The 12,500-nt window shown below is 44.2% G+C and overlaps 1 protein-coding gene across 3 annotated transcripts in view; it reads right to left on the bottom strand.

Moving 5' to 3' along the window:
- Positions 1-12,500, bottom strand: part of LOC147014471 (RNA-binding protein 26-like) — a 137,319-nt gene that overhangs the window by 32,329 nt on the left and 92,490 nt on the right. For 2 of the 3 annotated variants that reach the window (XM_085852422.1, XM_085852423.1), the window contains exons 12-17: positions 10,337-10,501; positions 9,733-9,882; positions 8,805-8,921; positions 8,438-8,500; positions 8,004-8,177; positions 5,292-5,396 (exon numbers count right to left, since the gene is read on the bottom strand). In XM_085852422.1, coding sequence (XP_085708548.1) covers positions 5,292-5,396; positions 8,004-8,177; positions 8,438-8,500; positions 8,805-8,921; positions 9,733-9,882; positions 10,337-10,501 — 774 coding nt within the window. Of the gene's footprint in view, positions 1-4,047; positions 5,142-5,291; positions 5,397-8,003; positions 8,178-8,437; positions 8,501-8,804; positions 8,922-9,732; positions 9,883-10,336; positions 10,502-12,500 lie in introns of those variants that run through there. The other variant, XM_085852424.1, reaches the window with a different exon arrangement.

Here is a 12,500-nt window from a genome sequence, read left to right as displayed (position 1 = left end):
TCGCTGCGTCCACTTTCCGCCGATACTCCAGGGGCCTCCGTCTGGCCATCCGCCAGGCAGACGCCTGGCCCATCCCCATCTCCTTGAGATGCCGATCAACCTGCTGCAACCACCACAAGGCACGTGGAAGGCCCATTGGCCTCCTCCACTCACAAGACTCCCTCGCTGAGAGAATCTGGTGAGTGAGCAGGATCAGCGTCAGGAAAACGAGCCACATATCCATACAGCTGCAGCTGATGCTCACGGACCATGCAGGTAACAAATCTCATTTGAGTCTCTCAACGCAACCGCTCGTTGGACACAAAGTCTGATCAGCGATAGCCAAGGAATCTCCGAAGAGACCTAGTACCAAAGGAATTAAGTCTCCATCTCAGATCCTTGATCAGAGTCCAAGTCTCGCATCCATAGAGCAAGACTGGAAGCACCAAGGACCTGAAGACTCGGACTTTCATCCTCCCACACAGGTACCGGCAGCGCCACACCCTATGATCCAGTGAATCCAAGACTCCCCAGGCCCGACCCAGACGTCGAGGACCTCAGACTCGCAGCCGGCAGACATGAATATCACTGCCAAGGTAATGTTTATTCCATCAAACGTCAACTCTTCATGGTTTTGAATGAGAACCGTTGTGATCTTGATAGTTTCACAATTAAACATTATAAATATGATTATCAAATGTATGCAACACAGGTGTTAATGCGTTACACCTGTAATCAGCACAGACATCTGTGAAGGGATTGGCCAGGTAATCCCCAAGAGACTAATTCAGTGTCTAATGAGAGCATGTGCTACCCGAAGGACAGGAATCTCTTCCTTCGGCTGAGGGATGGGAATCTCTTCCTTCACAAAATTTCCTTCCAGCAGAGACAAATCCTGCTGAAGCTGGTTTCACGGTTGTCACGCAGCACAAAGTACAGAAGTGTGTAATTGATAACAAAATAAATCGTCTGGTGGAACCTAAAAGGCCTCTTTCTTATGTGCAAGCCGCTGCAGCACCTGTTGAAAAATTGCCTGAACCCATTCCCATGGACTCATCTCACGAGGAGCCTTGTTCCCTTGGTATTAATACACGTGAAATTATTGTTGCCAGTGTGCCCAATGAACCTGAGGTCCCTTGTGAAATTGATGAACCCATGTGATGGTGTGAGTCGCCGCTTTCGCCGAATCTCTCCGAATGTACACTTGCTACAGTTAAAATTGATACACCGGATGTACAAATTGATTGTCATGTAGAGGTGGATGCACCTTAGGACTAAGTCACATTTGCTCTACGGCGAGGATACGGCGGCCGTACGCCCTCTGAATTGACAGAAACGTGCGGCGGCCGAAGAGTTTCTGAGGTGGCATCAGGGTGGCCCTACGCCGTATGGCTATATTTTACAGGCCGTAGGGTCGCCGTGGAATTATAACGTGGAGTTATAACTTTTTTCATTTCTACGTTCGCCGTAGCAATTCGACAAGCCCAAAAAAAAAAACTGGTAAAAAAAAAAATTAACCCATTCGTTACCGTCCGTCTGGCCACACGTTCGCCTTCGGGCCCCCCTGCGGTCCCCCTGCGGGCACCTTGCGTCTGCCTTGAAAATTCTATGCGTGCCGCAGGAACGCCCTAAGGTCACCGTGCGACATCAAATCAAAGACCGTACGGCAACCCCACGTTTTCGGTCTCCACAATTTATAAATACGCCGTGCAGCTCCCCGAAAAATAAAAACATATGTGACTGCTACATTGTGTGACCGTGGAAATACTGCGGCCGCCGTATAATTGCTAATGGCCGTAGATTTTGGAGACCCCACGGCCGCTGTGGCAAATGTGACTTAGGCCTAAATACGCCGTGCGGCTCCCCGAAAAATAAAAACATATGTGACTGCTACATTGTGTGACCGTGGAAATACTGCGGCCGCCGTATAATTGCTAGTGGCCGTAGATTTTGGAGACCCCACGGCCGCCGTGGCAAATGTGACCTAGGCCTTCGGAATTTTATCAAATTGCTGCTGAAGAACAGCAGGGGCTTGTGATATATAGCATGGAATACGAGTCTGATGGGACATCCTCTGTTGTCTCGGCCTTAAGTGACGCTCGCAGCGATATTCCTTCTCAAACCATGAGGTTGATCCCTCAGTTTCTCCTAATGCCGTTCACACCTTCCTGCATAAAAGTTTTTGGAAAAAGGGGGTCAAATTTAAAGACCAGCCCGAGAAGATTTTATTCAAGTGGCTTGAATAATGATTTACCGACCTGACAGATATAACATTGCAGATCTTCAACGTCACCGGTTAAGAAAATTTCTGAGTTGGGCTCGGAACGAACTCAAACATCATGGCTGATTTATTATTTGCCGGTGACCCCTTATAGATGAAAATATCCATTGCTAGCCTAAATATTAATGGTGGTCACACATCTCTCTCCATAAAGTGCAAGTTAAACAGCTAGTTGAGTGGAACAATCTTACTCCGACAAGAAACTCACTGTACTGATCACTGACAAGAACATCACTGTTCTTCAACTGAGTGGGAATTGTTTCTTAAAGGACATTTGGTTTTCAGTAGTCTTTCGAGTCTCATTGTTGGGATAGCCATCTTTTTTTCAGCAAACTCTTCCTTTAACTGCGGTTTCCTTTAAAGAAATCGTGAAGGGATATTAAGCTTCCCTGACCTTCTCCATTAGTGGACACATTTTACAATAGTCAATGTGCATGCACCAAGTACAAATGCTGAAAGATCTTCCTTTTTTGGCCATTTTGATTCGTATCTTGCTTGAGGTGTTCTTCCTGACCACTTACGATGTCTTGGAGGAGATTTTAATTGCACACTAAACCCCTCCCTTGATAGGAATGGAGCTGAACCACATGTAGCCAGCACGAGATCTCTCGTTCACCCTTTCTCAAGATTCAAGTTGACTGACATTTGGAGATTGCAACATCCGACGCAGCAGCAATTTACTCGGTGTCGTTGCTCCAACAATTTAGTGTTTCCAGCTCGACTTGATAAATTCTACGTTTCTGATCATTTTTCCAACACCAGGCTTTCAACACTATGGTCCTTTTATGTTTTGGGTAAGCGAATTTGTGTGTGTCTACCCTCAGGAGAGCCAGAAAACAACTGGAACAAATTAAGGAGGGAGACTATCGGAGAGAGAGTCTAAATATTCCCAATATTCCCGACAATATTCCCAATATATATCCCAAGGAGGAGACAACTGCTATTAAGGAGGGAGACAAGTTTAAGCTGTATCAATTTTAAATGTGTTTAATTTCCTTTTCAGTTGTTTTTTTTCCCCGCTTTCCCAATTCAGTTGTGAGTATTTTTTGATATTTGATGTACCGTACTCGTTAATGAGCATCTTTGCCACCGAAGCAGCTTCCTGAGCAAGGGTTATACTGGGTGGTTTTTCCCATTGTCTTCCCAGCAGTAGTCCGGGCAGGAATTTGTAATTTGGCCACGGTGATGGCGATAGCTTGCCCACTCTTCATGAAGGACACCGTCTTTAACATCCATTAACCAATGCTGGAGATGACGCCCAGCTTCACATCCATCGGAGGGACGGAACACACATTGATGATTCACCAAGATGACATTTTATAGCTGGGCCGAGATTAAAACACAGGCTCGACAGCTTAAAGGCGAGTGTGGGTACCTCAACATCATTCAGACAGAGGTCTTATCTTCACGCACTGTTAATAAACAAACTGTGATTCCATGTTGTATATATCCATTAAAAATTTACACAAAATAAAAGTCGAAACGGAATCCAAAAAGATCGCTACTGGTGTCCCTGGGCGGTGTGAAATAAAATCACACACAATAATTACCTATAAAAAATGACAAAATGAATTTGAGCCATTTTACCACAGTTCCATGAACACTATTATTTAATTATATCTGGTGAGAGGTGGTGTGTGTGTGTGTGTGTGTGTGTGTGTGTGTGTGTGTGTGTGTGTGTGTGTGTGTGCGCGTGTGTGCGTGTGTGCGTGTGTGCGTGTGTGCGTGTGTGCGTGTGTGTGCGTGTGTGCGTGTGTGCGTGTGTTGGGTTTGAGGGAGCGCTTTTTCCTAATTTTTTCCAATTTCACTCCAGATTTTGACATAATTATTGAGGAATCCAAAAGCCACGAGTTCCAATAATCAAATATGGAATCAGATTTCGAATATCGGCTTTTAATAAGCCTGTACCATACATTATTCAATCTTGCCATGAGCCAATCACATTGCACCTAACCTCACACAGCCAATCAGCATCAACTGCGAACAGACAAAGGGACAGCCATCTCTGTCTTAAACATTAGGAAAGCCCGCTGAGAGTTTAATGGCAGTGGCTATTAATGCCGTATATCCAGACCATGCCACACGTCTCTGGCTTCGCTCAGCTCTCAATTGGAGACAAGGCGAGTGGCACAATTTCGTGTAATGCCTGGTTAATTCAGTGGCTTTATTAGCATGGTATCATGGCAATAGTTGACAAGTGATCCGACCCGGGCCCATTGGCCCAGCTGGCCGTTATGGTCGCATTGAAGCACCGGCGTCTTTTAAGGCCACTGAGAATGTTCCGTGTGGTGACAACAATGTATTTGAATACTGCAGAACAAACTTCCAAAAACCTTCAGTTTGGCAGTGGTTGGGCAAAATGTTATGCCATTTCAAACAATGAAATTTTCCACATGCTCTAACGGCAGAGGAACAGCGAGATTCAGACAAAATAGCAGCACCTAACGATGCAACAAGAGCACGAAACTTCGACCAATTGTATGCCGTCTCGATCAATTAAATTTGCAACTCGCCATCTCAGGGAGGGAGAACTTTGAGATTCTTCTTTGTCTTCCAATAAACTGTTTAAGTCCCATGTCCAAGTTCCAAGAAAGTCCCACATGCTTTGTCTCAAGATTGTCGTAAGGTGTTCTCTTAACTCGATAGTTGACCAATTGTTGTTGGGGTTTTTTGTTGTCGTTGTTGTTGTTGTTGGGGGTGAGGATGGTTAATGGTTGAGATGAATTAAATTGACTAAATTACAGAAGTCCACAATATATGACATCAGAACAAAAACTCCATTAAAAAAACAAAAATAAAAACATTTAACCAGAACACGACTTTTGTTGTTCCCAACAGCAACTTCCGAGCCATTTCTGCAGCATCAGTCCCAAGTCTCTGCCTGTCTTGGAGAAATGTCGAGCAAATATCTGACCATGAGTTATCTTAGTTATATAAAAAGTGTATTTTTCAACACTAAGCCGAAAAACGAGATAAAGAAACCACTCAAAGGAAGATTTATAAGGTACACAAGTATGATTGTTGCCGTTACCTCTAAATGGAGGCGATGTAGTCTCTTCCTTAGATCTGTCGTGTCCTCTCCAGCTTGTGCCTTGTTGTGGATATCCAACTCCATATCGAGCAGCTCCCTCTGTGTCTGAAACGAGACAAACACATAAGGAAATTCACATCACTGTTCTGACTCGTCAAAAAGCGAGGAAAGCTGTGCTGGAATGTAATTCACAATAAGATGGCCTGGAAAAAAAAAAAAGAAGAAGAAAATTTCACAAAATACCATTTTAAACAAAAGGCCACAATATTATGGAACTCCTTTCTGTGAAAAGATAGGGTCTTGTTCTATATAATCAATATGCACATTAAAAAACAAGTTTTTCGAAAAACAATGGAAACGAGAGCGAAGTCGATGGCACGCCATCGCAAATCCTCACGCTTCCCACCTAAAGCAAAGTTGAAAGATGGAAAAAGGTAATGACCCAATATCAAGTTTTGAGTTTAAAACATTTTTCATTTTGACCTGTGATCCAAATACCCACACCTGGGGCATGAAGCTGGAGTAAACTCCAAAAACTCGTAAATTAACTCATGCGTCCCCCCAATGTTGATTGCATATACAAAGTTTCATTTAAAAATAAAAGTGCCTGCAATTGCATTTTTTGGTAATTGACCTTTTGATCACACCCCAAGGGGCAGAACCCAAAATGATACTGCTCTCACACCTTTTTGCCATGTGTTAACCATAACTACCAAGTTTGGTGAATTTCTGTACAACCATGTAGGAGGATATAGCGTGAAGGACAGAGAGACAGACAGATGAAGCTAATTACAATCCCCCCCCCTCCCCGTATTTTTTTTCTTTAAAAACGTGAGCATACTGTCGGATGCGAACAATCATAGGGGGATGTATTCCTGAAAAATGCTGCAAATGTTAGGGTATTGTTTTTTTGTTTGCATGGTCTATGCTGGTGGAAGAGCAATTACATAGAACAAATCAGGACACAACATAACAAAGGGAACAGCAGGAGAAAGGGGGTAAAAATCAACAGCAGGGCAGAGGGAGAAAGTAGACAGAGACAGACAAACAAGGGATGCAGGTAATGATGAGCGGTAAGGAAGAATGCAAAGGGTGGACAATATGGATACATAAGCAAAATTGTGTTTGACCAGTTTGAGATTTTGTCAAGGTCTGAGGAGAGGGAAGAGGCTGCTGCCTGTCTGTCTGTCAGAAGGAGAGAGATGTCAGGGCAGAGAATGGAGTTATTAGCAAAGAGATAAAGAGGATTTTCCTGTCAGTGAGATCATTGATGAAGATGAGGAATAATATGGGGCCAAGAACACTACCTTGAGACACTTACTCAAGCCTTGACAGGGACAGGAAAAGAAAGGGTTCTGTTGAGAGGCACACATTGTCTATGAGAGGGGAGGAAGTCAGTAATCCAAGAGTGAAGTTGGCCTTGGATTTCATAGGCAGACAGATTGGAGAGCAAGGCAGGATGCCAGACTGCATCAAAAGGTCGAGATATGTCATGATCTCATGTCTGATTAATATTGAGTTCCTCCACCATTGTTAGGAGAGTAAAAGTAACATGTTCAAGGAAGACTGACCAGGCCTGAATCCAAATTGATAATCTGAGATGAGGCTGTTGGAGAAATGGAATGATTTATGTCAACTGCGATGACGGATTCCATGACCTTGCTGGTGATTGGAGGTAAGCAAATTGGGCTGCAGTTAAGGGGATCATTTTTATGTAATTGTGTGATGCTGGCTGATTTCCAAGCAGATGGAAGATGACATTTGGTAAATTACAGGGTGTAAAGGGCAGAGAGGGGAAGCGCAAGAGCAGCAGAACAGGTTTTTGGGACATGTGAGCTGATGCCACTCGGTCCAGTTGCAGAGTCAGAGTCGAGGGTTGCCAGAAACTTTCCCCCCTTTTCAGGTGCAAAAGACATAATTTAAGAGCAATTGGGTATGACTGGGAAGGACGGGTACAGAGGGGGAGGGGTTAGGGTCAACATTTTGAAGCAAACAGAATTGAGGCATTCATCCTTCTCATGAGTGCAGTCAGCTGTGATGCTCTTTGAAGTGAGGGAAGGTATGGAAGTGAAGCATGCACCAGAAACAGACTTGACAAGGTGCCACTCGGTTTTAGAGGAGGGAGATAAGTTTGAAAGCTCATTCTTGAGATTGGACAGTTGTTTTCTGGCTCTCCTGAGGGTAGACACACACTTGTTGAGGGCTTTATGGAATGATCTGAGGTTGCCTTCAGTCAGATTTGACCTTCCAGGAGGAGAATGCAAGTTGTTTTAAAGCAACAGCCTCACCACAGGATTCAGAGAACCAAGGGCATGAGGAAGAGCAAGATAAGTGAAGATGAGATGGGATTAATCTGTGCAAAAGAAAGAGGAGGTTTGTATGGAAGAATTCCCAGGCTGAATTAATATCAGCAGCGGTGGAGATAGGAAACTAGTCCTGAAGTGTAAAAAAATAAAAAATAAATGAAAAAAAAAACCCACGAAGCACGAATGTAGAATCAGGTCACACTTTATGACCCACAAGTATGCTGGGTCTGACAGCAATTACAAAGAATAAAGCTGCACATGTCACAGAAGCAGAAAAAATAAGTCAGCCAGGAACACGGTAATCTGTGTAATGCACACATCAACACCTCAAACCACACAAACTTGAATCATACACTGAAGGTCTAGCAAAAATAAAAAATATAAATTCAGGATTAATGGTCCTTACTTCTGATCTGGTACGGGCACGGAGCGTGACAGGGACCACTGGAAATGCTGGGGAAGTTGGTGAAGATTTCTGTTCCTCTCCCAACTTCACGATACTCTCTGCCACCACCTTTAATGTCTTCTTCAGTTCCAGTCGCTCCTCTGGCTTTGCCTTTTCCAGTTTGGAAATCAACATCTACAAGCATGTAAAGGTTAGTGGAGAAGGTTACTATTGTATGAGTTCAGGTACAGATCAATACGTACAGCACGAACACGTACACGAACCCTCTCGCCCGAATAAAAAGCTTCAAGAATAGCATGTGCTGGTTAGTAGTATGCTATTAAACTGTTAACCGGGAGCTGTCAAACAGCAGGAATACCGACAAGTCAATTCGACTTCCCTGCTATTCCTCCATTACCTCTGGGATTGTGATAAAAAACACTTCTTAAGCTAACCTTTTGCGTCTCGATTTGCTTCTCCAGGAAGGCTTGTTTCTTCTTCCACACGTCTTGTTGAAGCTACATGCCAGAAGAATAAAAAGATTGCAGAGATCAGCAAAAAGATGGGGAATTGAAGCAGGACTTGGAGGATGACATTTTTAACATGAAGCCATGTTTTTTGCATCTTGTCAAAGCACAATGCATAATCGAGAACATTTAACAACGCAAACTTCCTTGCAGCAAACGTGCATCCCCCCCACAACATCTTGAACAAAAGTGCTCCAAAACAGCAATGTTTATAATCGCCCAATCGTTACATCCAGGCCCCTGGCTAGATGGATACATTTCTGGCACACAGCCACACACGTTCCACTCCACATACTGGTTTCTTTTTGAGAATGTCCTTCGATTCTACAATCTTCAACGGTGGCTTTTGAATGATCTTGAATGCAGCTGGGTTGTAAACGGTTTTGGTCACTCCAGCTGTTGTTGACACCACCTGGAATTGAAGGAAAGACAGTGACCTCCCAACCTGTGCTACAAACTGAAACCAAGAATTGGGAAAGAATTACAACTCTAATGGAAGGAATCTAGTCAAGAAAGTAGAAGAGCACTCGGTGGAGCGCATACCTCTGCCCCGTAATGCCTGATCCACGAGAACATAATGAGCCCAATACATTTGTGAAATATCTTGCTGTACAGTACTATATCGCTTTTGGCCCCATCTCTCAATGGTGAAGAATCACTTTAAAAATTAAATAATTCTCATATCTAGATTCAGATTCGGATCTTCACCAAAATCGAATCAATTTGTTCTTGTGACACACCCAACCTGTCCATCAAGTTTCGTCCAAATTCATCCACAACTTTTGGAGATATCATGCTATATATCATTTTTAGCCCCATCTCGCAATGGTGAAGAATCACTTAAAAAATTATCAGATGCAGATCCGAATCTTCACCAAAATTGAATCAATTATTCCTTGTTACACACCCAACGTGTCCACCAAGTTCCATCTAATCCATCCACAACTTTTTGAAATATCGTACTCTATCGTTTTAGCATGATTGCTCAATGGTGAAGAATCACTTAAAAAATTCTTGTAGCCGGACCCACATCCGGATCCGGATCTTCACCAAAATCTAATTAGTTCGTCCTCGTCACACATCAAACCCATCCACAAAATTTCATCCAGATCCATCCACAACTTTTTGAGATATCCTGCACACAAAGACAGACAGACAGAAAGGGGTGAAAACATAACCTCCTTCACCTTCGGTGGCAGAGGTAATGAATTGTTTCCACGTACTTGAGCTGTAACTTGGCTCATGCTTCCTCCGAAGTCGTTGTGTACCATGGTAAGTGATGGAGCCGAAGACACTTCTGGAGGAGCAATGGGTCCGAGTCGTTCCTTCACTGACGGTTTACCAGAAAAAGTGCTAGGTAAAGCCAGAAAGCTCTGAGGGCAAAGGAAACAAGTTTTCAGGTTGAGTTCAAAGAAAGTCAGCTAGATCGCTATCGTGTGCAGCCTATGGCTGCTGGTTGCATCATTTTGGGGGGCACGGCAATGCCGCTGATGCAGTGATCTGGATTACTCCTACACTGGTAATCATTTTGCCTACCTCAGAAAGATGACAGGCTGAGTCAACCTCACCTGGTGTTAAATTCAACGGTTTTTAAGGGCACAAACTCAAAACCCTAACATCTTAAGCCAACACAACTTTAACCATAATGCCAAGAAGCAGGCTTAGAAAGTCAGCTGAATTGACTGAATGTAACAAAAGCATGCAAAAATGTTTTTGCTGGGGAGGGGGGGGGGGAGTTGAGGGCACAATTTACAGCCATGCAGGCCGAAGCCTTTGTAGAGATTGTGATGTATCCTTCGAGAGGTTTTCTCACACACAAACACACACCTTGTTGTGCATGCCATGAACAGCTGATCCATTGTTTTCTCGGTGCCAAAACACACGGATGAAGCGGTTGTTCAGCACAGCCTCGGTGCTGGTTATTGCTTTCCGTGCCTCCTCATAACTTGTGAACTGGATTAGGGCACCCTCGCGATCTCCACCAAATGCTACCTGCATAGGAGGGGAAGCGCAGTGATAGGAGGAAAAATGGGGCAATCATTCAGACACGCCTCATTCACCAAAACCAAGCGAAAACACCAAACAATATTGTGTGCATTATGCGGTGCTACAGGCATGCTACAGTCACGCGGAATGCACAAAAGTGGGTTACCGAAATCACTTTTGCCCATGGTGAAAAACCAAAGCATTCACTACCCCTTTAAACTCACAGTCATACAATGGAGGGGTTTCCCAGAATTACTCTCACTCCAATCACTGGAGTCCCTGTGTCTGCCACACTTTTCTCAGCCCCATTCCTCCCCACAGGACCAGTGTAACTGAGTCGAGAGCCTGACGGATGTATTTAATGGTGGTGCAACACAGACATGATGGGCCAAATGACGTCCTCCTGCATCAAAGCTCCTTGTTAAGATTTATTGGTCTCATAACAATGTGGTCACAAACTTCATTGCACCAAACAGACCTTATCAAGTTTTGCATTTATGTGCAGCAGAATCGAGTCTTTACTTCAAGCAATGCAAAAATGGCACTTCGGTATTTTTCCGTGAAGTTCACAGGAGCGAATGGAAATGGGAAAAATACAACAACGGATGCTATTTTCATATTTACCGACAGAGACAGACTTTCTCCTGCCGAGTGTTGTCAGATCAGGATAATGCCCTTGCAAGCTTTTATACCTGGATAATTTCTTAAAATATGTCATAAAAAACACTACCATGGGAGTAATTCACATCATCATGGTCATGATGCGTTCACATTGCACCCCATCCAGATGAAATGAGTGAAGAAACGAATCGGAATAGCACATCAATTACCTACAATTGTGGCATGCTTTTCTGACGAAAATATGGCAACCTCTGTACGGGTCGTTACAAAAACGATTTCCGTAATATACAGAAAGAGTTTCACCCAGGCAAGGGGTGGATAAGATGGATACAGAAGCAAAAAAAATTTTTGAGGGAGGGGGAAGTGGGTGGAGAAAAGATCACGGTTTTGGTTGGGGATTATCTGAGATGGTGGTGAACAGCTGTCTTAAGGACCTGAAAGGAAGAACGAGATTGAAGAGTGTGTGGAAGGTGGTTGCACAGGCAGGAAGAGAGGGGAATAAATGAGTGGCGACAAGCAGTGGTTCTGGATTTAATCAGTCTCACGAGGAGGGGGTTTCTAGTGGACCGCGTGCGTCCATAATTGGGGGAAAGAGTGCGGAGATGGAAGAGGGTGCAAGACCAGAAATGAGGCGGAAGAACACAGAGAGACCGCTGACCTGTCGGCGATGCTGCAGTGATCGGCCCAGAGAATCAGCTTCCATCCATCCATCCATCGGGGCTATATTCTGTCCAGAGCGTTGGTGCTGCCTCATCAGTCTCCTTGGCTATTGGACACAATCTTGGATGGGTCGCCACTCCAACAAAGGATACCAGCAAGCTGGCACTCATTTTGCCCACCTCATCAGAAGGATGATAGGCAGAGTCAACCCCACCTGGTATTAATTCAACAGCCAAGTGGGATTTTAACTCAGGATCCTAGGATCCCAAGCAAACCACCCGCACCATTAAGCAAACACCAGGCATTATCAGCTTCATTACAAGAGATTCCAATGATCTTGAAGCCTTGGTTTTCACAGTGTCAAGCTGAGCAAAGTGTGAGGCAGGGGCACAAACCAAAAGGGAAGGGCAGTATTCCATCAGGTTGCAGATGAAGGCTTTCTAGGTGTATAGGAGTTCAGATGTGCCAAGGACTGACTCTGCTCAATGGAAGACTGGCTTTGGAGGCCAACTTTGAAATGTGGTTTGCCCAAGAAAGAAAGATTGTGGGTGAGTGGGAGATTCAAGAATTCGAGTGACAATGCTTCTTTGAGAGGGCTGTTAAGAAAGTAGATTCGAGGAGGGGGGGGGGTGGTTGCCTTACAATCCTTTTGGAGAGAGTGAGTGAGTGTGGCATTTCTTCTGGATTAAAGATATTCCAAGTGTTTCACCAGGTTGTGATTTTT

The sequence above is a fragment of the Eptatretus burgeri genome, chromosome 13, assembly GCF_056783735.1.
Source record: "Eptatretus burgeri isolate ZD-2024b chromosome 13, Ebu_testis_v1, whole genome shotgun sequence".
NCBI classification, from domain to species: domain Eukaryota; kingdom Metazoa; phylum Chordata; class Myxini; order Myxiniformes; family Myxinidae; genus Eptatretus; species Eptatretus burgeri.
Note: the sequence above shows the minus strand (reverse complement) of the source record. Positions and strands in the feature narration are given on the sequence as shown.